This window comes from Lygodium microphyllum, chromosome 21 (genome assembly GCF_053477565.2).
Source record: "Lygodium microphyllum isolate KBCC chromosome 21, Lygodium_microphyllum_v1.1.10, whole genome shotgun sequence".
NCBI lineage: Eukaryota > Viridiplantae > Streptophyta > Polypodiopsida > Schizaeales > Lygodiaceae > Lygodium > Lygodium microphyllum.
The window spans coordinates 86,030,515-86,055,610 of NC_141155.1; the positions used below are offsets into that span (position 1 = coordinate 86,030,515).

At 43.2% G+C, this 25,096-nt stretch overlaps 1 protein-coding gene across 1 annotated transcript in view; it reads right to left on the reverse strand.

Moving 5' to 3' along the window:
* Positions 1–2,905: 2,905 nt before the first annotated feature.
* LOC148018239 (uncharacterized) overlaps positions 2,906–25,096 on the reverse strand; it is a 105,262-nt gene continuing 83,071 nt past the window's right edge. The window contains exons 8-11 of the mRNA XM_087661794.1: positions 4,000–4,074; positions 3,816–3,913; positions 3,634–3,713; positions 2,906–3,331 (exon numbers count right to left, since the gene is read on the reverse strand). Coding sequence (XP_087517920.1) covers positions 3,641–3,713; positions 3,816–3,913; positions 4,000–4,074 — 246 coding nt within the window. The 3' untranslated portion in view covers positions 2,906–3,331; positions 3,634–3,640. The remainder of the gene's footprint in view (positions 3,332–3,633; positions 3,714–3,815; positions 3,914–3,999; positions 4,075–25,096) is intronic.

The window sequence follows — 25,096 nt, forward strand, 5'->3', positions numbered from 1 at the left end:
CCTTGCAAATCATTCCTTTTTTGCATGCAAACTCATCATCATCCAAAAAGGAAACATGGGGCTTCAGTGTATTACCCAAAAATTTGTGATAAAGTCTTCTATTCTAATGTCTTAGCTATAATCTATTTCTCTAATCATCAATTGTGAACTACTTTTAAATAAATCAACTATCACTCATTTATTTGAAAATCCAACAAAAAAAGATTATGCACAAAAAATTATGTGCATGCAAATATATATAAGAGAGTTGGGATCTCCCTTATGCACATTGCAAAGACTTAGTGAGACATGTTGCACATGCCTACATATATTGCAAATGAACAATATGGTGACTACAAGGATGAATTCCCTAAACTAAAACTCTATGCATTTAAGTTCAAAATGATTGAAAGAGACTCATTATTAAGAGTGCCAACTGTGTGCTCCCTTACTCTATCTCATCCCTTATTTATTCTCTTTAGTTTAATATAAGAATTTGAGAGTAAGAGAATCATGTGTGAGTGTGAGAGAGTGCTAGAGGAATCCATCGCTAATTCTTAAGCTTTTCTCCTTCCCTTCTCCTCTCTTGTTGCAAAAGAATCTAATACTTGAAACAAAGGAGTGCCATTAGAGGCCACACTTGGCTCGAGAGCTTTACCAAAGCTCTCTCTTGAATTAATAGACCACAACAACAAAGAGAAATGCATCACAAGATTTTTATCATTCTCTTGAGCTTTCATTTCTCTTATCTTGTGTGCATGGCTATGGCCAAATGAAATGAAGAAGAGGGATAAAGTGAAATATGTGCATATTTAATGAGAGATAAGAAAATCAAGAGTAATGTAGTAGCTCTTGAAGGAATAGGGGATCCACTTGGTTCCTATTGTTATGTCCATTGAAGGGCATGATACCTGGTCAATCTCCCACTCCTCAAGAGCTCCAACATAGTGATGGCAAATTCCATGTACAAGAATATTTGACACTCCTAATATGGTTGAAATGCCTCAGATTTTAAAACACCTTGAATATTAAATTCAATATTTGGATGAGAAATTAAAGATGCAATAATATAATGTTGAAGTATTACAACAATTAAAATGTGTCAAGGGAAACAAAATATGGACCATAAATATAATTCAAGAGCACAACATACAACATGACTAAGTGAAATCAACAAGATGAAGGCAACTATACAAATGACCAATTTATCAAGGCATAAATGCATCATAAAGAAGTGGATAAAGCCTAAACACTAATTTGCTTTAGAGTCGTGATGTATTTAGTAGTTTTTATAGCTTCATGCACCCAAAGTGCATTGTAACTAAAATCTTTGTGTATGTGTCTTTGTTCTATAAAAAGGACAGAGTTTCCAACTTCCAAGAATTTGAGAAGCCAACAACATACAAGAAGCCAACAGCTATTGAGAGCAAGATTCAAAGTGAGTATATCATTCAAACACGAGGCACAAGCGCAAGAAAATTTGCAAAGAACATTCACACCTTGGGCAAGGCCAAATGAGAACTTGAAAGAGAGATCTGAGAGAGGCCAAGATAGTGCCTACGAGCTATAGGAGTTAAGGCACAAGCACATGTAGAAGATAATGCAACTAGGCAAACAAGAGTGGAACTCCCTATAAGCGTAAACATACAAGGAAACCCCTCTTGGATAACGATTTCATTTGGCTATCAAGTGGATGATACCTCATTGGATTGCTTAGAGAGAAGACTTTTCCTTGAATCCCTACGAAGTCTTGAATTCACATGAGTAACCATAGATTAGAGCATATTCCAATCCAATCAACAAATAAGATGACAAAGCTAGGAAAACAAGGACCAAGGCCAAGGCTAGCAGACTGGATGAGAACCAATAGTCTCACCATGATTGACCCCGATGCATGGAGTGTGGCTTCACTCACATGTGTCAACATTGTCTAGAACATAATGTGTTTTTATGTGTCTAGCAATACCCCATCTAGGTCTACATGACCTAGCATTAGAAGAGTCAAAGCCATGAACCATCCCCACAACGAAGAATTGATTCCACTAGTCTATCTTACGATTAAACTGCTCGCAAAAAGAGAGCATGCCATTGAAGCTCTAATCAACAAAGGAGAAAACTTCAACATCATCCCCATAAGGAAGAACTGATCCCAGTAGTGTATCTTCAGATTAAACTGCTCGCAAAAAGAGAGCATGCCATTGAAGTTCTAATTGACAAAGGAGAAAACTTTAGCATCTTAAAAGCTTCTCTTTCTTATTGCCTTTTTCTTTTCTTTCCCTCCTATAGATTGGAGGTTGAGAGGTAGAGTATGAGATTGAGGTCGGCACACTTCTAATCTACATTTCCTCTCTATGATGGAGCACTTGTGGATTGGATTAATTGACATGGAGTAGTGGGAATATATTGAAAATCATCAAATGCACTTCCTTGCAAGGGTAGGAAAGGTGGTTGCCTAATCCTTATTTTATTCCCCCTTCCATTGTTTGTTATATCTTTAAAGATATTTAAAGGAACCCAATCAACATCTTCAAGGTGGGACCTTTTGGCCAATCTTACTTAGCATAAAAATCTTAAATGGTACATGGTTAGATCTCATCCGCATGCTCAAAATTCATTGGGACAAGTTTACAAGGTGCATCACATGGCACCATGGGATGCTCTACGGCCATTCTTGGTGGCTTGAACAACAAGACCGATTCTTAGTGGAGCACAATTCGAGTGTTTATTTGGAGCAGGAGAACCACAATGAATGTGTCCTCTTTCCTCTATGTTATAACCTCCTAGCTATTGTATAAATTTTGGTTGCCTTGTATACTTTTTTAAAAAAATATGTTTATTTTGAAAGGTGCCAAAATGCCCCATATAGGTTACTAAAAATGGTCATGAAAAGCATTTTTGAAAGTCAATACAAAATCTAGTACCCTTGACAATTGCAAGTTTTTCTAAAATTTTATAAGGATCATGTCATGACTAAAACAGTCTTAGACTTTAAAATTAAAAAACCTTCTCTCCAAAAGAGCTGTCTTGTTTCAAATCTAACAATTCACTTTGAAAAAACCTAAGGTTTTCGTGAAAATTGTGTAGTTATATTGAAAGGGCAAGTTGTCCTCGGGATTTGAGCTGTGGTCTACGCACACAGACATTGATGGCTAAGTAGATTGTCCTTCACATGATTCTTCTTTTCCTCAACTCATTCACCAAAGGGGCAACGTCCCCACTATCCCTCTCCATAGAAATGACATCAATTGGAATGGGACTTTGCATATCTAACCATTGGCATGCCACCAACATTGTTGTGTGGCTTGACTTCCAGACCCTATCTCCATTTTGATACTTGACAGCACCCTTGGATCTAGACCATGAAGACCATCAAATGTTAGCTTCTTTGCCCATAGTCTCATGCTCGCCAATTAAACTTTCTGCACTGTCATTAAGACCAATAGCCAATTTTTTTTCCAAACCCCCCATCTCTCCAAGCTTTTTGCTTCTTTCTAATATGTTGACTGAATCAATATAAGAGGCAAATAAAGCTAACAAGGCCTTTCTTAATAACCATAATTCCATTATCTTAGAGAAGGAAACAACAGTTTTCCAAAGCATGATTTACCATACTTATAGGCTAGGACACAAGTAAGACTGGAGCAGGGAACTCACAGATTGATCAAGGAGAGAGACTGTGAACTGGTGGAGGGGGCCGCATCCCATGTTTGCTCCAATTTTGAATGTCCTTGAAACTGTTCATGAAGAAATTTCAGAACCAGCTGTTTAAAACGATGCCATGGCTTAATGATACAATAATAGAAAGAAAGACAACGGGCAGATTGTGTTTAGAGTACTGCATGGGCTGTGCTGCAGGTGCTACTGATGCTCCCACTGCTTTCAAGTAATCAAATATTGGTAGAAGAACAGCTGCGTCTAATGCTGCATAGTGAAGCTAACCCAAGAAAAGAACATATGCATCATCATACTTTGACATAAGAGAGAATATATCCACTTTTGAAGAAAAGTTAAAGGCAAAACCTGTTCAGTGGAAAGTGGCCGGCACTCCCAATCACTCAGTCGTGTGCGCTTATCCATATATTGTCCAAAGACCAGCTGCATAAGTTATGCAGCCACAAAACAGTTCAAACTCCCCATACACTCTAATTGAGAAATTTAACCATGGTCTCATAGGCCTAACCGTTTTTCGTTGGCACTGTAAGTACTGTAATTTTCTCTACTTCTGTCTTTTTCTCGTTGATATATCAAAAGAAAGTAGTAAAGTAAGAAGTCTAAGAAAAGGGCAGAATGAACAGCCAATCAAGCAGCATTTAATGCCAAACCATATGTGACCCTAATACAAAGAAAAGCACCTCTCCTCATGATGTGTTCAAACTCTCCCTGTAATCTCTCCTATCTCCAGCAGACTGTTTCGACAATCTCTGTCCAAATCCTGGAGTCTCTTTGCAGTAGGTATGACATGTAAATCAATAGCATGAATGCCTCTTCTTGTCCAAATGAACGAAGCCATAATGCTAGCAATCAGCCCCCATTTGTGAAAATGCCCTCAACTCACCCTGTTTACAAAAAATCCAACTCGGAAATCAAGCTCAATTGTTGACCAGAAATGAGAAAGGACTGGCTCCCTTGAAAATATCCTTGTGGATCCGCATGCAGGGCTTCTATCCCTAACCCAACCTACTGTCCCCAAGTCACAATCAATCTCATTTATAAAATGAAAGACCATCCTAGGGCTTCTTCTCCACTGCCTAGGTCCTATGGCAGTCCCACTTACAGTGCCTACATGTCTCCTCTAGCTTTCCACATGCAAAGCAAGCTACTAGAAACCTACCACAAGCAAGCCTGCCAAGTGCCAAATGCCCAGCTCTTTTATGCTGCTAACCACAGGAAGAGTGTAACCTTCCTAGTTATGTAGCTGTCATTCAATCTCCTCCAAAAGTCAGCCAAAAGATCAAAGAACTGCCTTATCTATTGTTTTTTGCAAGTAAAATGTGGCTGATTATATTACTAAAAAAAACTGATTACAATGGGGTGCTCATGCTCAACAGACTAGCTGGAGCTGATGCAAAGTCACAACTACATCATGTATACAAGCCTCTCAAGGCGGTCTGGGGGGGATGGGGGCAAGAAGCCATTGGCGGGGGGGGGGGGGGGGCGCGTATCACCAACTAGGGCTGCCTGCCTGTAGCTGTCATTCAATCTCCTCCAAAAGTCAGCCAAAAGATCAAAGAACTGCCTTATCTATTGTTTTTTGCAAGTAAGATGTGGCTGATTATATTACTTAAAAAAAGTGATTACAATGGGGTGCTCATGCTCGACAGACTAGCTGGAGCTGATGCAAAGTCACAACTTCATCATGTATACAAGCCTTTCAAGGCGGTCTGGGGGGAATGGGGGCAAGAAGCCCATGGGGGGGGTGTATCGCCAATTGGGGCTGCCTGCCTGCATCACGAAGAACAGGTCTTGGCCGCCCCAAGTGCGCATGAAATGACAATGGAGGTCCTAACAAGCCCTGGACTCGCCCTGCAGCCTGGTCCCATCAGCTGTGGAGGGAGTAGATGATGGATGTCCAGAGCTCCGCTAAGGTCATCTGTACTGAGAGTCTCTCTTCGCCGAAAGCCATTTGATACCGCGCCTTTCAGATATGCCATCCAGTTAGTGTGAGAGTGGAGGTCAGGATCGAAGCTCATCACAGAAAACGGTAGACAGTAGAGAGTGAAGCACGACACCCAATGCAATAGACTGAAAGAGTGTCAACTGAAAGTACAAGGTACAACCCTTAAACCTTAGGGTTGTAGGGGGGTGTTCACACCCGAACACGGTAAGTGCCCGTAAGTGTGTGTCATAAGCACATACGAAATAATACTATAAGTCTAAGGGAAAAAACCTCTCCTACCGAGAGTAAAAAGTACCCCAGTGTCCTATTGATCACCGACACTCCGATGTGAGCGTAGGCGTAAGTGAGGCGTGAATGAAATACCCAACAAACCCCCTTGGAGTGAAGAGTGATCAAGTGTACAAGGATCATCCACCACCAAAGGAGATCAAATTTAAAGCATGGCGAAATGCTTCAAATTTCTCACGAGGAAGAGCTTTGGTGAAGATGTTTGCCACATTACTGGTGGTAGGACAATAGACAAGGCTAATATCACCTGCATGTAGCCTCTCTCTGACAAAGTGATAATATATCTCAATGTGTTTCGTGCGTGCATGAAACACTGCATTCCGTGCTACTGTAATGGCACTTTGACTGTTAGTGAACAGAGTAGGCTCCGTAACAGATACATCCAGATCACCAAGCAACCATCTAATCCATACGCATTCAACTATGGTAGTGAAAGCTGCCTTGTATTCCACTTCACATGACGATGTGGCAACAGTGGACTGTTTTTTGCTAAGCCAAGATATGCAAGAGCCAAGAAAGAAACAATTGCCACTAGTGGAGTGTCATGAATCATAATCACCAGCCCAATCAGAATCACTGTAAGCATGTAACTATAGTGGTCTCCCCTTGGCATAAAGCAATCCAAGAGATCTAGTATCCTGCAAGTAACGGAAGATATGCTAAACAGCTTGCCAATGTGACATGCGTGGCTGATGCATATATCTGCTCAGGGCTGAAACTGCAAACTGTATGTTTGGGCTAGTGTTGCATAAGTAAATAAGACATCCAACTGCTAGAGCATATGTGTGTATATCAAACAAATCACTGTCATCATGTAATGACAGTTTAAGTCCAGGTTCCATTGGTGTACAAACTGGCTTGCAATCTTGTAAGCCAAACTTCTCAAGAAGTTTACCAATGTATCTTGACTGTGATAACCCAATACCTCTAGCATCATGTATGAACTGAATACCCAAGTAATAATGCAAAGACCCCAAGTCTGACATGTCAAAAGTTTGCTGCAAATTTTATTTAAATGCTGAAATTTGATCAACATGTGTCCCTGTAAGCAAGAGATCATCAACATAAAGACAAATGATCAGCATGGATCCCCCCTCTTTACATGCGTAAAGGGAAGACTCAGATGAGCTGTTTATGAACCCTTGGCTAAGCAAGAAAGCATCTATCTTTGCATACTAAGCTCTAGGAGCTTGATTCAAACCATACAAAGCTTTTTTCAGCTTACATACCAAGTGCTCCAAGCCCTCAACTGCAAAACCAATGGGCTGTTGTACATATACTTCCTCATGAAGTTTCCCATGTAAAAATGTAGTTTTAATATCCAACTGATGCATAGTCCATCCATAATGAGCAGCCAAAGCAACCATAGACTTGATGGTCGTCATACAGGAGGTAGGAGCAAATGTCTCCTCATAGTCAATGCCTTTTTTCTGTGCATAGCCTTTAGCTACAAGTCTTGCCTTGTATTTGTCAATGGATCCATCTGCATTCGGTTTCAGCTTGTAGACCCATTTTGTTCCAATAGCTTTCTTCCCAAATGGCAAAGACACCAAATCCCATGTTTGATTCTTAGTGATAGAATCCAATTCAGCTTTCATTGCTGCCATCCAATGCACACTCTGTTGTGCATCCTCAAAACATTTAGGCTCCTCTTCATCAAGGGTGCGTGCTGCCATAACAAACTCCATGGTATGTGCAGTATCATGCATACGAGCTTGCCTTCTAGTACGACCAGCCATGGGTGCATCCAGATGACTATCTTTCAAAGTTTGTAAATACCAACTAGGCATTTGTCTTGCCTCCTGACTGTGCATAAGATCTTGCTGAATTTCAGTTTCAGCACTTTGCTGAATATTCAGATCAGCCAATGGCTGATTTTCTGCAATTTCCAAAGGAGTACCTGGCTGAACATTGAGTTCACTTGCTGAAACTCCAACTAAATCACCAAATGTAATGGGCAGCAGCCCTTCAAATACATCACGGGCAGCCTGATATGTATCTAAACCAGCCAGGGACAATTCTAATTTTTCATCAAATAGTACATCCCTAATGACAAACACCTTTTTAGAAACAAGATCATAGAGTCTATAGACTTTGCTCTCACTACTATATCCCATAAAAATGCATTTAACAGCCTTGTTATCCAAATTTTTCCTGAGTATCTTTGGAATATGTACATACGCAAGGCACCCAAAGATACGAAAGTGTCCAACAGAAGGTTTCTGGTTGTTTCAAGCCTCAAAAGGTGTAATTTTCTTCAATGCTTTGGTGGGGCATCTGTTCAAAACATGGCAAGCACACATGACGGCTTCCATCCAGAAACTGTCAGGAAAGCTCTTTGCCTTCAGCATACATCCGGCCATCTCCATGAATGACCGATTCTTTCTTTCTGCAACCCCATTCTGCTGTGGAGTATAAGTAGTAGTGTACTGATGGAAAATGCCCTTTTGCTTCAAAAAAGAATTCAGGATAGAGGACATGTATTCCCTTCCTCGGTCCGAACGGAGAGTCTTAATTTTACAACCAGACTGGTTTTCAACAAGTGCAAGAGAAACCAATAATGCATCATACACTTCTGACTTTTTGACCAAAGAGTAGACCCAGCAAAATCGAGTAAAGTCATCAATAAAAGTCACAAAATAGTAACATCCTCCCAATGACTTTGTCTGCATAGGTCCACATACATTTGAATGCACTAACTGCAATCTGGCTATTGCTTGAAAAGCACCATCACGGGGAAACGAAAAACGATGCATTTTTCCCAAAATACATCACTCGTACAAGTGCTCAGGAGGTCTCTCCAGTAAAGGTAATCCATCTAGCATCTGCGTATGCTGTAAGAGGATCAAGCTGTCAAAATTCACATGCCCTATCTTAGCATGCCATAAATCTGCATGTATCATAGCACGAGTAAGAGTGGATGTCAAATACGCTGACTGATCAACTGATAGTAGGAGTAAGAGTGGATGTCAAATATGCTGACTGATCAATTGAAAGAGCATCCAACTCGTACAACCCATGACATAAAGTGCCTGTCAAGACCAAAGTCATGTGTTCTTTGTCTCTCACCATGCATCGGTCATCATCAAATGTGACCTGCAATCCACAACGTGCCAAAGAAGAGATAGAGAGTAAATTCTTCTTTATGCTTGGCATAAATAAAGCATCCTGTAGGCAGAGAATAGAGCCATCAATGGTTGTGAGCACAATCTCCCCAATACCTCTAACAGGGTATGATGCATTGTTGACACACTGTACAGACTTGCCAATTGGAGCTGCATAAATAGATGCAAATAAATCTCTGCGAGATGTAATATGCCTAGAAGCACCACTGTCAAAAAACCAAGTGCCTGCATCCTCAGTAGAGCTAAATGCTCGATCTGCCCAAGAGGTGTCATAACTGCATGTGTAAAAACAATAGTCCATGTCTGCAACAAAGGATGCGGACTCCGTAGCAATGGAAGGAGCATCAGAAACAGACATTCTTGACTCCTTTTTTTTTTCTTTGGCAATGCGCTTTATGCACTTAGTGATATAGTGTCCTGGTTTCTTGCAATAATGGCATTTTTCCTTTTTGTCTTGCATGCCCTCTTGTTTTTTGTTTGGCTGGGATGTGCCAAAAGTCCCAGAACTCTGTGGAACATTCTTCACTTAGCTGCCTTTGCCCTTCTATCTAGCCATAAAAGCCTGCTCAGAGGCTATAGCATCCACACCACTATTTCTCCGTGTTTGCTCCTCCTCTAGAAGCAAATTGACTAATTGAAGAAAAGTGATTGGCTGCACAGCAATCCTCATTGTGAGGTTTAAGGCCGTATGAAAAGCCAACTACGAAGGAGGTAATGAGTTCAAAGTGGTGGATATCATCTGTGCATCCGAATAGTACTCATCAACATTCATGAATTGCTCTTGCAAGTCCTGAATTTTGTTCAAGTGATCCTGAATAGAATCACCTTCATCCATTTTCAATGTCTCTAGCTCTTTCTTTAGGAAAGAGATGCGAGTCTCATTCTTGCCTACAAACATTTGCTCCAAAGTTAGCTAAGCTTCTCGTGAAGAAGCTGCTAAACGAATGTGGGGGATGATTGACCGCTGAACTGCCAATGCAATCAGTGACCGACAAAGCTTGTGCATCCCGTGTATCCCATGCTTTTTGAGCTGCTGTTCTTTGGGGAAGTGGCTGAAGTGGAGCAGGCTGAGGTGCCCGTCGTGTACATCCTCCTGGAGGAGGAGTAGCTAGAGCCACAACTCCAGGCCGAGCTTCTTCTCCACTGACATAATCCCAAAGATTTTTTGCCACAAGTACATTCTTCATCATAAAGGACCAAAGTGAATAGTTATTTCCATCCAATCTGTCCTCCTTGGATACATAGGTGAAAACATCTCCTCCCTGATTTGCCATGATTTTTCAATTACCAAAAATGCAAGAGAGCAATGTTGAAGTAGAACTTCACTGGAAATCTGAAAATTTCCAGAAATTGCAGGAAATAACTTTCTGCAATTAGTGTATAGAGGTGCACTCTGTCAAAACTTTTTGTTATGCACGCAGTCCAACGTGCAATCAGTGTTCAGCAACACTGTACCAGCAAAATCCCCAAAATTTATTGCCCCAGATTTGTTCAAAATAGTCTATCAATGACTGTAATTGCAATACATATGCTAATGTCCTCAGAAAACATAAAAGCCCCAAAAATTCTTGATGACTGTGTCCAGAAATTGCATTTAATGTGTCCCAGACACGTTTCTGAATGCTGTGCCTGGACTGTGGGAACCCTCTCTTCCAGAAATTAATTCTGGTAGAAAAAAGGTTAAAAAATTTAAAAATTTACCTTGAAAATAACGAATCGTTGCTGACGACGGGCGGGAGTGGTCAACGTTGCTGACGTGAGGGCAAACGGGCTGGTCGTTCGCAGGCAAGTTGACGCGCAGCACTGGCGACTGACAGGCGTGACGTCTGGTGCACCAGCACTGCTGATGCTGGGTGCAGCGTTTGGCAGTCGGGGCGTGCTGCAGTTGGCGGGGCGTGCAGCAGTTGTCGGGGCATCTGGACAGGGACGGTGCAGCAGGCGAGGGCTAAGGCAGGCAGCGACTGTTTTACGGGGCAGCAGCTGACGTCTGGTGGCTTTTTGACGATTGTTGACGGGCAGCACTGGCGAGCTGGATACTGGCGGGGCAGGAGCTGACATCTGGCGCTTCAGACTGAGCAGAGAGTCCCGAATGCTGAACGGAACTGAGCTCAATAGAGCCAATGCTCTGATATCAAATGTGAGAGTGGAGGTCAGGATCGAAGCTCAGCACAGAAAACAATAGATAGTAGAGAGTAAAGCACGACACCCAATGCAATAGGCTGAAAGAGTGTCAACTGAAAGTACAAGGTACAACACTTAAACCTTAGGGTTGTAGGGGGGTGTTCACACCCGAACACGGTAAGTGCCCGTAAGTGTGTATCATAAGCACATACAAAATAATACCATAGTCTGGGGGAAAAAACCTCTCCTACCGAGAGTAAAAAGTGCCCTAGTGTCCTATTGATCACCGACACTCCGATGTGAGCGTAGGCGTAAGTGAGTAGTGAGTGAAATACCCAACAATTAGACTCCCTATGATCTCCCATACCTCCGAGAAATCTGTTGTGGATTCTAGTATCTAGCGGATGGGTAGAGTCTCCAAATTGACCACTGCGCACGATCTTGCCTCGATAATGAATATTGTGTCCTACATCCCGGCCTCATATAGAAGGTGACGGCCCAAGCTGATTGCCTACCAACAAAAAGATCCCCATGAGATACATCCAAGGCTGGGTCCTATATGGTGAAGGATGCGGCATGCTCCTCTCCACATGAGTTGTGCCTCCTCACATGACCAAAGGCAATGCTTTGGTGTTTTCGGAGACTGCTGTGTGCAACGCTTACAACCTCCCTCCTTCTACATTTGGGCAAGCCAACTTCTTCCCACTGCCAAGCCTCCATGTGCCACTAGCCATTGTTGGGTATTACGCCTATGCTCATATGGGAGTGTCGGTGATCAGTAGGACATTGGGGCACTTTTTACTCTCGGTAGGAGAGGTTTTTTCCCCCAGACTTATGGTCTTATTGTCGTATGTACTTATGTGCTTATGGTGCACACATTTGGGCACTTAGTGTGTGTCGGGTGTGAACACCCCCTACAACCCTAAGGTTTAAGGGTTGTACTTTGTACTTTCTGGTTACACTCATTCAGTCTATTCTTTTGGGTGTCGTGCTTCAACTCTGTCTCTCACTCTCACACTGTCTACTGAATTCTGGCTGCACCTTGATCCTTCGATCTCACATTTGGTATCAGAGCAGTCTTTTGTCTGCTGTCGGTAGCCCCCGCCAGCTCTGCCCAGTCGACCAGTTCAGCAGCTCGACCTGCAGCTCGTCTGCCCGCCAGTACCGCCTGATCCTGCTCGCCAGTCCCCGTCAGTTTCTCCCTAAACTGCCTGTGCAGTTGCCAGCTGGCCAGGGCGCCCCTTGCCTCCAGCACGTTTGCGTCCAGCAAGTTTGCCTCCAGCAAGTCCGCCAGCTGCAGGCGCCACTTCCTCAGCATAGCGAGCCACCCGCCCGTTTGACAGAGTCAACGTCAGCTCCACTCGCCAGCAGCTCGCATCAGCCTGCTCGTTCGCCAGCGCATAGGGTCAGACGCTGCCTGTCGTCAAACTTCGTCAGACGTCACGTCAGCAGTAGGCGCCGACGTTTGCTAGCGCGCCATTCATTGCTGCAGTCCACGTCAGCACTGCCGCCTGCCTGACGACCAGCCAGCCCGCCCGCCCGCCGAACGACCAGCCACACAACTCACGACTGTCCTGCCCGCCGTCTGACAAGTCCACGTCAAACCTGTTAGTCTGCTTGTCCGCCCTGACCACGTCAGGTGTGTTTTTCTTTTAAAAAAATATATATTTTTTTTAATTTCGGCCCAGAACAAAGCTATGGAAGAGGAGGTTTATACGTGGCAAGCACAGCATAGGTGTGGGATAAATTTCATGCAAATTTCTGAACTGGATCATCAGAAATTTTGGGGCTTTTGTGTATTTTGGGGACAGTTGCATTTGAACTGCTGGTACAGTCACAGAAAGACTGTTTTGACAGAAATTTTGGCAAAAATTTTGGGGATTTTGATATAATAGTGTTGCAGTGCACTGTTTGCACCTTGGGAAGCATGCATTAAAAGACAATTTTCTGACAGAGTACGCCCTTGCACATTAATTGCAAAAACGTGTTTGCTGCAATTTATGGAAATTTGCAGGTTTCCAGTTCATATTGCTTTGACATTGCTCATTTTGTCTTTGGAAATTTGTCATCATGGCAAATCAGGGAGGTGATGTCTTTACGTATGTATCCAAGGAAGACAGATTGGACGGAAACAACTATTCGCTTTGGTCATTCATGATGAAGAATGTATTAGTGGCCAAGAATTTATGGGATTATGTCAGTGGAGAGGAAACTCGACCGGGAGTTGTAGCTGCCGTTACTCCTCCTCCCCATGGCGCACGTGGACAACGGGGACCTCAGCCCGCTCCACCTCAGCCACTTCCTCCCAGAACTGCAGCTCAAAAAGCTTGGGATACATGTGATGCACATGCCTTGTCACTAATTGCTCTGGCAGTTTAGCGGTCCATCATACCTCATATCCGTTCGGCATCTTCTTCACAAGATGCATGGTTGACTTTGGAGCATATGTTTGCAGGAAAGAATGAGACTCGAATCTCTTTCTTGAAAGCATGAAGGTGATTCTATGCAGGATCACTTAATAAGATTCAGGACTTGAGGGAGCAGCTCATGAATATAGATGAGTATTTTTCGGATGCACAGTTGATATCCACCACCTTGAATTCCTTACCTCCTTCATACTTGTCTTTTCATACTGCATTGAACCTCACCATGAGGATTGCTGAGCACCCACTCACTTTTATTCAGCTGGTTAGTTTGCTTCTAGAGAAGGAGCAAACATGGAAAAATAATGGTGTGGATGCTATAGTCTCTGAGCAGGCTTTTGTGGCAAGACAAAAAGGCAAAAACAGCAAGGTGAAAAATGCTCCATAGAGTTCTGGCACTTCGAGCACATCGCAGAATCAGACACAAGGGGGGACGCAAGCAAAAAAAGGAAAATGTCATTATTGTAAGAAGCCCAGCCACTATATCACCGAGTGCAGGAAGCGCATTGCCAAAGAGAAGGAGTCAGGAATGTCTGTTACTACTACTCCTTCCACTGCTAGTGAGTCCGCGTCCTTTGTTGTGGACAGGGACTATTTGTTTTTACACCTGCAGTTATGACATCTCTTGGGCCGATAGAGCACTTAGCTCTATAGAGGATGCTGACACTTGGTTCTTTGACAGTGGTGCTTCTAGACATATTACATCTCGCAAAGATTTGTTTACTTCAGTTAGTGCACCTCCCGTTGGGAAATCGGTACAGTGTGCCAATAATGCATCATATCCTGTTCGTGGTATTGGGGAGATTCAGCTCACAGCCATTGATGGCTTTATTCTCCGCCTGCAGGATGCTTTGTTTGTGCCTGGAATCAAGAAGAAATTGCTTTCTATTTCTTCTTTGGCGCGTTGTGGTTTGCAGGTCACCTTTGATGATGACCGTTGCATGGTTAGAGAAAAAGAATGGATGACTTTGGTCCTGACAGGATCTTTGTGTCATGGTTTATATGAGTTGGATGCTCTTTCAGTAGATCAATCGGCATACTTGACATCCACTCTTACTCCTGCTATGATATAGACGGAGTTATGGCATGCTCATTTGGGGCATGTAAACTTTGGAAGCTTGATGCTTTTGCAGCATACTCAGATGCTGGATGGCTTACCTCCCTTGGAGAGACCTCCTGAGCACTTGTGTGAGGGATGCATTTTGGGAAAAATGCATCGGTTCTCATTTCCTCGTGATGTTGCTTTCAGAACAACAACCAGATTGCAGTTGGTGCATTTAGATGTTTGTGGGCCTATGCAGACCATGTCATTGGGCGGTTGTTATTATTTTGTGACATTCATTTATGACTTTACATGTTTTTGCTAGGTCTACTGTTTGAAAAAGAAGTCAGAAGTGTATGATGCATTTTTGGCTTTCAGTGCACTTGTTGAAAACCAATCTGGATGCAAGATTAAGACTCTCCGTTCGGACCGAGGGGGGGAATACATGTCCTCTATGCTGAATTCTTTTTTGCAGCAGAAAGGCATAGTCCATCAGTATACTACAGCTTATACTCCACAGCAGAATGGGGTAGTAGAGAGGAAGAATCGGTCACTCATGGAGATGGCCAGATGTATGCTGAAGGCAAAGAGCTTGCCTCATAGTTTTTGGATGGAAGCAGTCATGTGTGCTTGCCATATTTTAAACAGATGCCCTACCAAAGCCTTGAAGACCATCACACCTTTTGAGGCTTGGAACAGCCGTAAACCTTCTGTTGGTCACTTTCGTACCTTTGGGTGTCTTGCTTATGCCCATATTCCACAAGTACTTAGAAAAAAATTGGACAACAAGGCTGTTAAGTGCATTTTTATGGGATATAGCAATGAGAGCAAAGGCTACAGACTCTATGATCCCGTTACAAAGAAGGTTTTTGTCAGCAGGGATGTTGTTTTTGATGAAAAATCAGAATTATCCTTGGCTGGTTTGGACACATATCAGGCTGCCCGTGATGTTTTTGAAGGGCTGCTGCCCATTACTTTTGGTGATTCAGCTGGAGGTTCAGAAAATGAACCTAATGTTCAGCCAGCTGCTCCTATGGAAAGTGCAGAAATTCAGCCATTGGCTGCTCGAAATATTCAGCATCATGCTGAAACTGAAATTCAGCAAGAGCTTGCACACAGTCAGGATGCTAGACAACTACCTAGATGGTATTTGCAGACTATGCAAGATAGTCCTTTGGATGCACCCATGGCTGGTCGTACTAGAAGGCAAACTCGTTTGCATGATTCGGCACATACCATGGAGTTTATTATGGCAGCAAGTACTTTTGATAATGAAGAGCCTCAATGTTACGAGGATGCACAACACAGTGTGCATTGGATGGCAGCTATGCAAGCTGAATTAGATTCTATTACTAAGAATCAAACTTGGGATTTGGTGTCCTTGCCATTTGGGAAGAAAGCCATTGGAACGAAATGGATCTACAAACTGAAAAGAAAAGCAGATAGATCCATTGATAAATACAAGGCACGGCTGGTAGCTAAAGGCTACGCACAGAAAAAGGGCATTGATTATGAGGAGACATTTGCTCCTACTTCCCGTATGATGACCATCAGGTCTATGATTGCTTTGGCTGCACATTATGGTTGGACAGTGCATCAACTAGATATCAAGACTGCATTTTTACATGGGGAACTTCAGGAGGAAGTTTATGTACAGCAGCCCATTGGTTTTGCAGTTGACGGCTCAGAACATTTGGTATGCAAGCTCAAAAAGGCACTATATGGTTTGAAACAAGCTCCTAGAGCTTGGTATGCAAAAATAGATGCTTTCTTGCTTGGTCAGGGGTTTCTAAACAGCTCATCTGAGTCTACCCTTTACGTATGTAAAGAAGGGGGATCTATGCTGATTATATGTCTTTATGTTGATGACCTTTTGCTCACTGGAACACATGCTGATCAGATTTCAGCATTCAAACAAAATTTGCAGCAAACTTTTGACATGTCTGACTTGGGAGTTTTGCATTACTACTTGGGCATCCAGTTCATACATAATGATCGAGGTATTGGGCTATCACAGTCAAGGTATATTGGGCAGCTTCTTGAGAAGTTTGGCTTACAGGATTGCAAGCCAGTTTGTACTCCAATGGAACCTGGACTGAAACTGTCATTACATGATGACAGTGATTAGTTTGATATACATACATATGCTCCTGCAGTTGGATGTCTTATCTATCTATGCAATACTAGGCCGGACATACAGTTTGCAGTTTCAGCTTTGAGCAGGTATATGCATCAGCTACGTATGTCACATTGCCAAGCTGTCAAGCGTGTTTTTTGCTACTTGCAGGGTACTCGTTCTCTTGGGTTGCTTTATGCCAAGGGGGGACCACTGCAGTTATATGCTTACAGTGATTCTGATTGGGCTGGTGATTATGATACATGTCACTCCACTAGTGGCAATTGTTTCTTTCTTGGCTCTTCTTGCATTTCTTGGCTTAGCAAGAAACAATCCACTGTTGCCACATCGTCATGTGAAGCTGAATACAAGGCAGCTTTCACTACCACAGTTGAATGCGTATGGCTTAGACGCTTGCTAGCTGATTTGGATGTATCTGTTACTGAGCCTACTCCTTTGTTCACTGACAGTACGAGTGCCATTGCAGTGGCACGGAACCCAGTGTTTCATGCTCGCACGAAACACATTGAGATTCATTATCACTTTGTCACAGAGAGGCTACATGCAGGTGATATCAGCCTTGTCTATTGTCCTACCACCAGTAATGTGGTAGGCATTTTCACCAAAGCTCTTCCTCGTGACAAATTTGAAGCATTTCGCGATGCTTTAAATTTGATATCCTTTGGTGGCAGATGATCCTTGTACTCTTGATCACTCTTCACTCCAGGGGGGTTTGTTGGGTATTACGCCTATGCTCATATGGGAGTGTCGGTGTTTAGTAGGACATTGGGGCACTTTTTACTCTCGGTAGGAGAGGTTTTTTCCCCTAGACTTATGGTCTTATTGTCGTATGTACTTATGTGCTTATGTTACACACATTTGAGCACTTAGTGTGTGTGTCGGGTGCGAACACCCCCTACAACCCTAAGATTTAAGGGTTGTACTTTGTACTTTCTGGTTACACTCATTCAGTCTATTCTTTTGGGTATCGTGCTTCAACTCTATCTCTCACTCTCACACTGTCTACTAAATTCCGGCTGCACCTCGATCCTTCGATCTCATGGGTATTACGCCTATGCTCATATGGGAGTGTCGATGATCAGTAGGACACTGGGGCACTTTTTACTCTCGGTAGGAGAGGTTTTTTCCCCCAGACTTATGGTCTTATTGTCGTATGTACTTATGTGCTTATGTTACACACATTTGGGAACTTAGTGTGTGTCGGGTGTGAACACCCCCTACAACCCTAAGGTTTAAGGGTTGTACTTTGTACTTTCTGGTTACACTCATTCAGTCTATTCTTTTGGGTGTCGTGCTTCAACTCTGTCTCTCACTCTCACACTGTCTACTGAATTCCGGTTGCACCTCGATTCTTCAATCTCATAGCCATAAGAATCACGACACCCTCCTCAACCTCCAGCTATCCCATAGGTGGCTCCAAAAGGTCTCTCGAAAAGACTCCGTGATGTTGTGCTCCACCCAGTGCCTGCTACGTGACGGCGCCCAATCCATATCCTCCTGCATCAATACGTGTCTGCCAATCTTGGCAGTGTACTCCAGGAACCTGGATGACTTCTTGGCAACCGCTGTGGCCGGCCATAGCCACTCTCCTAGGTTCCACTCTAGCTCATCAATTGGTTTACCCTCCCAGATCCAAAGGTGCCACTCCTTGAGCTCCTTCCATAAAACATAGGGATCCGGTCGCCATGTCTTTCCCTGAAGGCCCACCACCCAAATCCTTTTCCACGAAAGGGCGGCTATCCTCTCATCCTGTTGCCCTCTGTCAAGGGCCAAATGCCCCTCCTCTTGAACGATGAAGAAAGTCCCCTGCGGGGCGCCGCCCACTCTGCCTGCCACTTGTAGGGGGATGCCTGCTAGTGAAAACCTAGCTGCCCATACCTCCCCGAGCTCTATCAACTCTCGTATCGGGGAAGCAAGCTACTCCAAAGGTATTGTTGTGTCTATCTCCCTTCTCCTCAACTCCACTCCTCTCTGGCAGCCTGATACTTGCTGCAGCACCTCCTTGTCCGCCATCCTGTACACCTCCCGCCGCGTCCTGATGGTACGAGCTGGGCCGGCCTCCCAACCAACCCACTGGATGTGGGGGCGCTCATCGATCTGTGTTGTGCCCTAACCAGATCTTTGACCTGGGGGTTCCAAATCACCGACTGACAGTCTATCTCCTCTTGGCAGCCTGGGGGGCTCTGGATTAGGGTCTTACGAAGGCCCTGCTACACGCAGAGTAAGCTGTGTAGGAAAGGTGATCTTGGGGGGTAACCTGGGCTGATGTGAAGATCCATCTCAGGGACGGCCTCCACTCTTCGCCAAGCCTTGGTCTATGGTCCTAGAGGCCCTCCTGCAATAAGACCTTCTAGGTTTGCCCGCCTGGTGTGAGGCTGCAGACAACTAGCTTGCCCAAGAGGGCCATACTCTGATACTTTGGGTCTATGTATCCAAGCTCTCCCTTTGACCAATGCCGTATGATGGTTGCCCATGCCACCTTGGCCTTGGAATCCCTGGAACCATCTGACCCTGATCAAAGGAAGTTCCGCACTAGGCGGCGAAGCTGCACTACGCATGATGAGGAGAAGCACCAACACGAGGTGATGTACCAGGCCGTTGCTAGGAGAACCTGGTTAACCACTAGGGCTCGGCCGGCCAGTGAGAGGTGGGCCGTGCTCTAGTACGTTAGTTTCCTTCGAATAGAATCAAGGACAGGAAGAAATTGCTGGGAACAAGTGATGTCAAGTCCCACACTTGGAACCCTAGGTACCAGACGGTCTGTCCTCTGCTCACCCATCTAAATCCCAGGTGGACTCTCCACTCCGTGCTAGAGTCCGGGTCTGTGAGAAAACCAACCGACTTTCGCCAGTTGATTTTCGCTCCCGCTGCAGAACAGAATACATCAAGAGCCAGCCTCACTCTCTCTAGCATCAACTCATCGTCCTTTATGTAGAGTGATGTATCATCTACATACTTTGAATCTAACAACTCAGTCTCCTCTCTCACTGGAAGTCAGAGGCCATGTAATCCTCTCACACATGACTTGAGGAAGTGAGATATCGCCTCTGCAAAGAGTAGAAACAGGTATGGGGCCATGGGGCAACCCCGTTGTATTGATCTCTCTAGCCGAAACTCCTCCCCTCGCCTTCTGCCTATGAAAACCCTCTTGGAAGCCGATCTGTAAAGGGCGGAGACCCCGTGAATCCAAATCTGGGGGAATCCCAACCTCACCATGGTGCCCTCTAGAAAATCCCAATCCACCCTATCATAAGCTTTCTCGAAATCCAAGAGTACTACCGCTAGTCTCTACTATATCATGTGAATAATCTGTCTTAAGTCCAATGAATACTAGTAACTACTGAGTATCAAGATTAATGAATAATCGTGATATCATCATATGTATATGTAATGCCATTGGTGATTAGTAATTGCAATGCTGAATTGACTCTTGAGATATGATGACTCCAGTCTCCAAAGTCCATGACTCATTCGAATTCCGAGGATCTGTGAACATCTTCTCATCCAACTCTGAGAACCCTAATTAAGAAGATGATGAAATAGCCTCAGCCTCAATCTCTCTGACTCTAATGTTGACTCTGACTATGTTGCAACCATGTGTGGTCTTCGCTCTAGTTGCACTAGCTCTCCTCTATGCATGAGTCTCATGGACTAGTACCAATAGCTCCTCATAAGGCATAGAGTAGATATTCCGCTTCTCTTATGGTATCTTCAAGATATCATACACATTCTCTATATTAATTTTGTCAACATTCATCTATAAAGCTAAACAAGAGAAAGATATGAGAAAAGTTTCAACATGTTCAATGCTCAATATATTACAATTTACAATCCAACTTTCAAAAGAAAATTACAAGGTTTTTTTTTTTGCAAATAAAATGTAGCTGATTATATTATTTTAAAAAATTCATTACAGCGGAGTATATATTATTACAAGCATAATATAATACTTACATGTGGAGACTCAAGGATCAGAGCGGTCCTCTTAAGAAGCTAAAGATTGCAATGATAAAACACTAAACGCTTCATCTGGGCTATTGTGAGCTTGTTTCTCTTTTTGGTATGAAAGAGGACCTATGTGCTCCAATTCCTCTCGGTAGGCCTTGAACCACAATCTTATGAGAGAACATGAATATCAATCCGTTTCTATTCAAATTTAAGAGATTAAGGTTAGGTAATAAGCAAGGCGCAAAATCAATAATTAAGTAGATAATAGATTATAGAACATGGGTTGCATAATGTATAAGATTATCAGAATATAAAAGTCACAACTCACATACTAAAGTAGGAATACAATTGCCGTATTTCTCCCACTAACAGATGGCCTAAAGCTACGTCTCTTAAAGAATAATTGCAAAATGTCAATAAATCATCCCTTGCTCTCCTCAGTGTATCTAGATCACCCCTTGTATCTCATTTACTCCATAAATCCCTCCTCTAACTCCTTACTAATATACTGCTTCTCACTACACCAAAATATGGAGCTAATCCCATCGTGCATTCTACACTACACGTATCTCATTAATCCTTCAGATCGATGGATAATAGATCATAGATAAATCAAGTTACAACAATCATCAATGAGTTGTTAACACTAAACAATTATCCATATTATATATATAAAAGTTAAACAATAACTTACTTGTCTTGCAATAAGAAGCTATTGCAAAATTGTATAGAAGGCCCAAAGTATTTCCCTCGATATAATGATGCCTACATAAGATAGTATAAATAGAAGTGAGAACATTGAAGATATTGAAAAAATATCTTGGGTGGATGATATCTTCAAGACAATAAGAAGCATGGTAAGATTTGTGAAAAAGATGTCATCCATTCATTAGTATGTTTCAATTCAATAGCACCCTTGAGCTATTGAAGCCCTTTGCCACTAGATTTGCTTATATGTTTATTATATTAGAGAGATTTATATGGGTCCACAAATTTGATATGGACTATTGCTGCATATCAAGAGTAGCTTGTGTGGAGTGAGTGAGAGTCTCCAAAGGCTCTTATATTCAGGTGTAGTATTTTGAATGAGAATTGGTGGATTGGTGCAAAGGCATTGGTAACAATTAGCAACAATGCTTGAGCATCCCGTGTGTCCCAAGCCTTTTGTGCTGCTAATCTCTGGGGAAGTGACTAAGTTGGAGCGGGCTGAGTGGGCCTTTGTCCACGTCCTCCTAGAGGAAGTGTAGCAAGGACCACAACTTCAAGCTGAACTTCTTCACCGCTAACATAATCCCAAAGATTCTTTACAATCAGCATATTTTTCATCATAAAAGACCATATAAAATAGTTGTTGCCATTCAACTTATCCTCCTTGGACACATATGTGAATACATCACCTTGTCCCTGATTGGCCATGGTAAATGTCACTGATCAAAGAGCACAAGAGCAATAGTTCAAGCTAGACCAACTTGGAAAGCTGAGAACTTCCAAAAATTACAGCGACCACCTTGTTGTAATTAGCGAATCTGATCACAGTTGGTCAAAAACTGTCTTATGTACAGAAGGCTGTCCAAGGTACAAACAGAGCTCAGCAGCACAAAAAATGAAAAAGCCCCAAAATTTATTGTCCCAAAATGCACAAATTCAGTCTATTACAGACTATCACTGATGTACATTTGCCAATGTTTGAGCTGACATTAAAAGCTCCAATTTTCTAACTCAAAATTCGCAAAATCTTTGCAATAAATGTGTCCCTGACACTTGCACAAACAAAGATATGCTACTCGGCCACAAGCCCCTACTAAAAGATTAAATCTGAATAAAAAGTTTACAAAATTTTACCTTTTGTTACCTCTGATATGGATGGCTGAGCTGGCAGCTCTAGCAGTGGAGGCGACTGGAGGCAGAGCAATCCAGGGAACTGGGGGCTATGGTGGCGCACCTTGCAGACTGGCGGACACAGTTAGCCGGACAGCAGGTGGCACAAAGGACTTCTGGAAGCACAGTCAAGCTGGCGGTGGCTGAGCTGGAGGTGCAGTCCTGGTGGCAGACAGGGCAGCCCAAGCATCTAGACTGCAGTATAGGCAGGTGGCACCAAGGACTGGCAAGTGATGTCAACTATAGTGCTAGCAAGCTAGACAGACAGGCAAGCGCTGGAGGCTAGCAATGCCTGGGGCAGCACAGGTGGCGCACAGAGCAGGCCTGCCTGGGAGCTGACCTGCTGCTAGTGGGACTAGAGCTGCTATCACTGCAGGTGGCGGCTCAATTGGTGGTGGCCATGATCTCTGCTGAGCTGAAGGTATGGTATCAAACCTTTCGTACGTGGTACTAGTGCAACTAAAGAGAGGAAGAGGCTAGAGAGAGAGAGAGAGAAGGTTGAGAGAGAGAGAGAGAGAGGCTTGGGGGAGAAATAAGAAAGAAAGAAGAAAAAAAAAGAAAGGAGAAAGAAAAAAAGAAAGTTGTAGACTTAAAGTAGAGTGGCCAAAAAGTGCCCATTTTTTCATACTAAATCGTACGGATACGTACTGTACGGATCGTACCGTACCGTACAGATCAGTCCGTACTACATACGAAGACAACCCTGACAATATATGTAGATGTACAGTGTACATTGACATATGGGGAAGATGTCATTGCCTCTTCCATCAGGGCTTTAATATGAGGACCAGAGATGTCTAGGGCTTTTCCTCCTAGAGCTTGAGTGGCCGCACAGCACTACTATGAGACAAGAGACCACCAACCAGATGGACCCAGGCAAAGAGCAGTGACAGATTTCTTCCATAGACTAGACACCATAGGCACTACTAGCTCAGCAGACACAGATTCACACTAGACAAGGCCATTGCACTTTGCCAAGCATGGTGAGCTCAACCACTCAGTCAACAATTAAGAGGAGCACAGATCAGAACCACCATTGTGAGACATAGGAGACTCACCCATCGACACATTAGCAGAGCGACCCAAGGCCACATCATAGCTGGGATCATGTGCTAACCTCGAGATATATAGAGGAGCTATTATAGCTAGATATTCTGTACGTACAGTTTTTAGACATTGAGATCTTTAGATTTTAGATGTTAGACTATAGTAGGATGCATTTTTAGGGATCTTTAGATTTTAGATGTTAGACTATACTAGGAGACATTTTTAGACATTGAGATCTTTAGATTTTACATGTTACACTATACTAGGATGCATTTGTCTTTCACTTTCATGATGAGATGACATTGGACACCGATGTACTTCAATTTTGCAGACATTAGTACATCTTTCTTTCTTCCTATGTACTAAGTGATAATGCTAGCTATGATCTCCCATCTATGACAATGCCCCTAGGTCTACACTATTTGTGAGAAATCTAGCATGGTGATTGTGCTCGCAGGCTTCCCAAAGACAAGGTAAGCATGACACCCCTATACCCTCTCGTATTTGCAAACTGGGCCGTTATATGTGATCCAAGTGACCATCTTCCATGTAACAATCATAGTCTATAGTGCAATCCAACACCATCCGAACAGCTCTCCTACCAAAACCTACTTTTGACTTCTTAAGAAATGAGGTCATTCAAATGGTTGACATCTTCAATTCTTTATCTTCCATCCCTGCATCTGTTGCACATGCTGATAGCAATCCTTTTACCATACAAAGCAGTCTGCCATTGGATCAAGTCTGACTAGAAATACAGCACTAACAACAACATGTAGGAGCAAAAGAAGACATCACTGTTTAAAAGGACCAAACAATTATTTTCACTCCATTTCAAGTGAGCCATTGACGATTTTGTGGCAATGCCTCCAATTAAAGATGTGCTTCTGATAGAGGTTCTTGTGACCTATCAAGATCACACAGTTCTGCACATGTCATAGTATTAAAGATGTGCTTCTAGTAGAGACTTTTGTGACCTATCAAAGGGACACAGTTATCACATACCAAAGTTCACCAGTATCACCCTTTGGAGCTTTGGGTCACATGGTCAATCCATGTGGTCCATTTGATATGTATTGACACTATCACAGGTGCTCAACTAGGTTGTCTGCATGCTTAACAGGCGTCTTACTTTGGGTGCAACATCCTGTACACTGCATTGGTAAACCCATCACCTATAATTCAAGGGGCTTGAGCCTCAGGTGTAGTACCTAGGACGATGTATGCTGGCAGTCAATCAAGTAGGGAGGCTGTCTACTCTATGAGGTGGAGATGCATGATACAATCTTTAACATTAAGACAGTACTCATGTACCACAGTGGAATTACAAACCTTGCACAGTCAAAGGTGTGGGAGCTTATTGGGAGCCTAGCAGAGTTGCAAATTTGCATGGCCCAATGCCAGCTAACCTTCAGCAGAGAGCACATTTTCGTATATGTCACCTTGGCAGGGATCTAATCTTCCATCCTCCAGTCCCTCTAGGGCTACTAG